Genomic DNA, 2,759 nt, shown 5'->3' with positions numbered 1-2,759 from the left:
CTTAGTGCGTCGCGAGGCACTTTGGTATCTTCTGCGACTCCGTGAGATTTCCGCAAGGACTAATGATTTGCTAACTGGTCCATTTTATGGGACTGAGAGTGCTAATAAGTGTGTGTGTGGGGGGTGGGTGGGGGGGTACCTACTTTCCAGTGAATGCAGGAGTGATACAATGCTGCGTCCCTGCCCCATCGCTATTCAACATTTGTATGGACTGGGTACTAGGCATAGTTGTGGACCAGTCATTGTGGAGCATCTGTTGTCAATATCAGGTTCACTTAATTTATATTTGCTAATGATACAGTAATCTTTGTGGAATTGCTGGCGAAGCCCTTGTGACTTCAGGTCTCCTGGGCTAAAACCAAGCTGCAGGTGTTTTGAGGCTTGCTAGATGAAGCAGTACAGTCTACCAATGCGTGTGGCGAAAACACTGAAATCTCGGAAAATTTCACATGCCATTGTAGCGTAGTTCAGGAGGTAAGTTTCGGTAGAAAGTTTTATGGCGAATTGGCTTGATCCACATCCGGATCTCCAGGTCCCTTGCTCTCCCTGTCTTATTCTATGGATGTGAGGCATGGCCACTAAATAGGGAATTGGGGAGACGGCCTTTGGTAATACACATCTGCGCAAAATCATGGGGTGCCGCTGGAATGGCTGTGTGTCAAACTGACGACTACTCCGTGAAACTGATACGAGGCCTATTACCTGCATATTCTGTCAAAACCAACTCCAGCTACAGAGGCTTGTAGCACGTTACCCTACCTATCGGGATGTCTCTGTAAGAGACAGTTATAGTTGAAGGAGGCCAAGGGGACGCCCAGCGAGTTCGTGACTTGAGCATGTCGATAGATCCTGCCAGGAGGTACTCAAGATTGAAAAGGGACCTGCATGGATGCTTGCCCCGGGGGACCCGCGGACTTGGTGTCGTAGGGTGGGCAAGGCGATTCCCCTCCCCATCATCTTCCAATCCGAAGAGACGATGCCTTGAAAAAAAATATGCGAGGAGAGAAATTCGCTTTATATTTTTTAGTACTTTAGGGTACACATTGTCTGGCCCTGGGCTTTTTATTTGTTTTAAAGGATTGGAGAACATGACGGCCCTCATCGGTAGGGTAGTTATAACAAAGTTAGGCAAGACAGTAATGAGAGTTACGTTAGTAATATTGTTGTCGTTTGCGTTGATGTATTGGCGGTAAGACTATAATATTAAATACCGAGGAAAAATAATTGTTTAACAAGTTCGAAACGCGTATTTTTCAGTCACTAATTCGCCGTCGCTATCAGTTTAAGGGTTCAGTTCCACGTCTGATCGCCTCTCTGTTGTTTATACAACTGCAGAACGATTTCGGATTACTTTTACAATTGGGTTTCAATGTTTTCTTCAGATCTACGCTGAGACTGACATTTTCACTCGTCGCCTGGCTTCATGATAATGTCTAATATTTTCGAGTGTGTTTTAAACTTTATTTACCCCGTAAAGCAAATTTCATTCCTTAACAGAATGTATGATTTCGCTATTAAACCAATGTGAACTTTTATTAATGTTACGTCGCTTCTCGCAAGAATTTACAAATGTATTATGCTGAGTGAGCAAATAATTTTCAGGCTTCCTCAATGTTGCAACCATCCGATTACTGCATTTATGTTAGTTTTTGTCTAATTTTTATGATGTTTGCACTTTTGAAATTAGCACCATTGTTTTATTTTCAGTGAATTTTGGTTGAGTTCTGATGTTGACGCGAACTAATTCGTGGTCGCAAGAATCAATATGTTCTCCTACCGTAACATTACTGATTAGTTTATCTTGGGTTACTATAACAAGGTCTAGTGTGTTATTTTGTCAAGTTGCTTCAGTAATCATATTAATTTTAATGCGATCAAAGATATATCAAAGCGACTGAACCGTGTTTGAGTTAATGGTAGTTTTAGCACTTTTAAATAAGTTTTATCTGGAGTTCTGTAGGGTAGTGTCTTGAGTATTATTATGGTCTTGTATATTGCTGATGTATGGCTATATTTGAAAAATTAATTGATCCGAATGTTTATGACCGCACCTTCATGTTTGTTAATTTCCCTAGCGATCGTTTTGATGTGACTGTTTCTCTGAATATTAATTTTGGGGGCGTGGGGTTCATCTCCGTCGCGTCAGTCCTTAAGCCTGTGGTGGGCAAGAACCCATTACACTCCTCTCGCGGTCCCGCTACAACCCATTACACTCCTCCCGCGGTCCCGCTACAACCCATTACACTCCTCGCGCGGTCCCGCTACAACCCATTACACTCCTCCCGCGGTCCCGCTACAACCCATTACACTCCTCGCGCGGTCCCGCTACAACCCATTACACTCCTCGCGCGGTCCCGCTACAACCCATTACACTCCTCGCGCGGTCCCGCTACAACCCATTACACTCCTCGCGCGGTCCCGCTACAACCCATTACACTCCTCCCGCGGTCCCGCTACAACCCATTACACTCCTCCCGCGGTCCCGCTACAACCCATTACACTCCTCCCGCGGTCCCGCGACAACCCATTACACTCCTCCCGCGGTCCCGCTACAACCCATTACACTCCTCCCGCGGTCCCGCTACAACCCATTACACTCCTCCAGCGGTCCCGCTACAACACATTACACTCCTCCCGCGGTCCCGCTACAACCCATTACACTCCTCCCGCGGTCCCGCTACAACCCATTACACTCCTCCCGCGGTCCCGCTACAACCCATTACACTCCTCCCGCGGTCCCGCTACAACCCATTACACTC

At 46.2% G+C, this 2,759-nt stretch overlaps 1 protein-coding gene across 9 annotated transcripts in view; it reads left to right on the top strand.

Annotated features, from left to right (window-relative positions):
* The first annotated feature begins 273 nt into the window (after positions 1–273).
* The window catches only part of LOC126988976 (uncharacterized), a 3,560-nt gene continuing 1,074 nt past the window's right edge, over positions 274–2,759 (top strand). For 2 of the 9 annotated variants that reach the window (XR_007742703.1, XR_007742705.1), the window contains exon 1: positions 2,623–2,735. Coding sequence is in view for 1 of the 9 variants with exons in the window: in XM_050847401.1 (XP_050703358.1) it covers positions 2,005–2,447 (443 nt within the window). In the remaining 8 variants the exon portion in view is untranslated. Of the gene's footprint in view, positions 2,448–2,520; positions 2,576–2,622 lie in introns of those variants that run through there. The other 7 variants (XM_050847401.1, XR_007742710.1, XR_007742707.1 and 4 more) reach the window with 7 other exon arrangements.

This window comes from Eriocheir sinensis, unplaced genomic scaffold (assembly GCF_024679095.1).
Source record: "Eriocheir sinensis breed Jianghai 21 unplaced genomic scaffold, ASM2467909v1 Scaffold1026, whole genome shotgun sequence".
In the NCBI taxonomy this organism is placed as follows: Eukaryota; Metazoa; Arthropoda; class Malacostraca; order Decapoda; family Varunidae; genus Eriocheir; species Eriocheir sinensis.
This window is presented reverse-complemented; position numbering and strand designations above follow the sequence as displayed.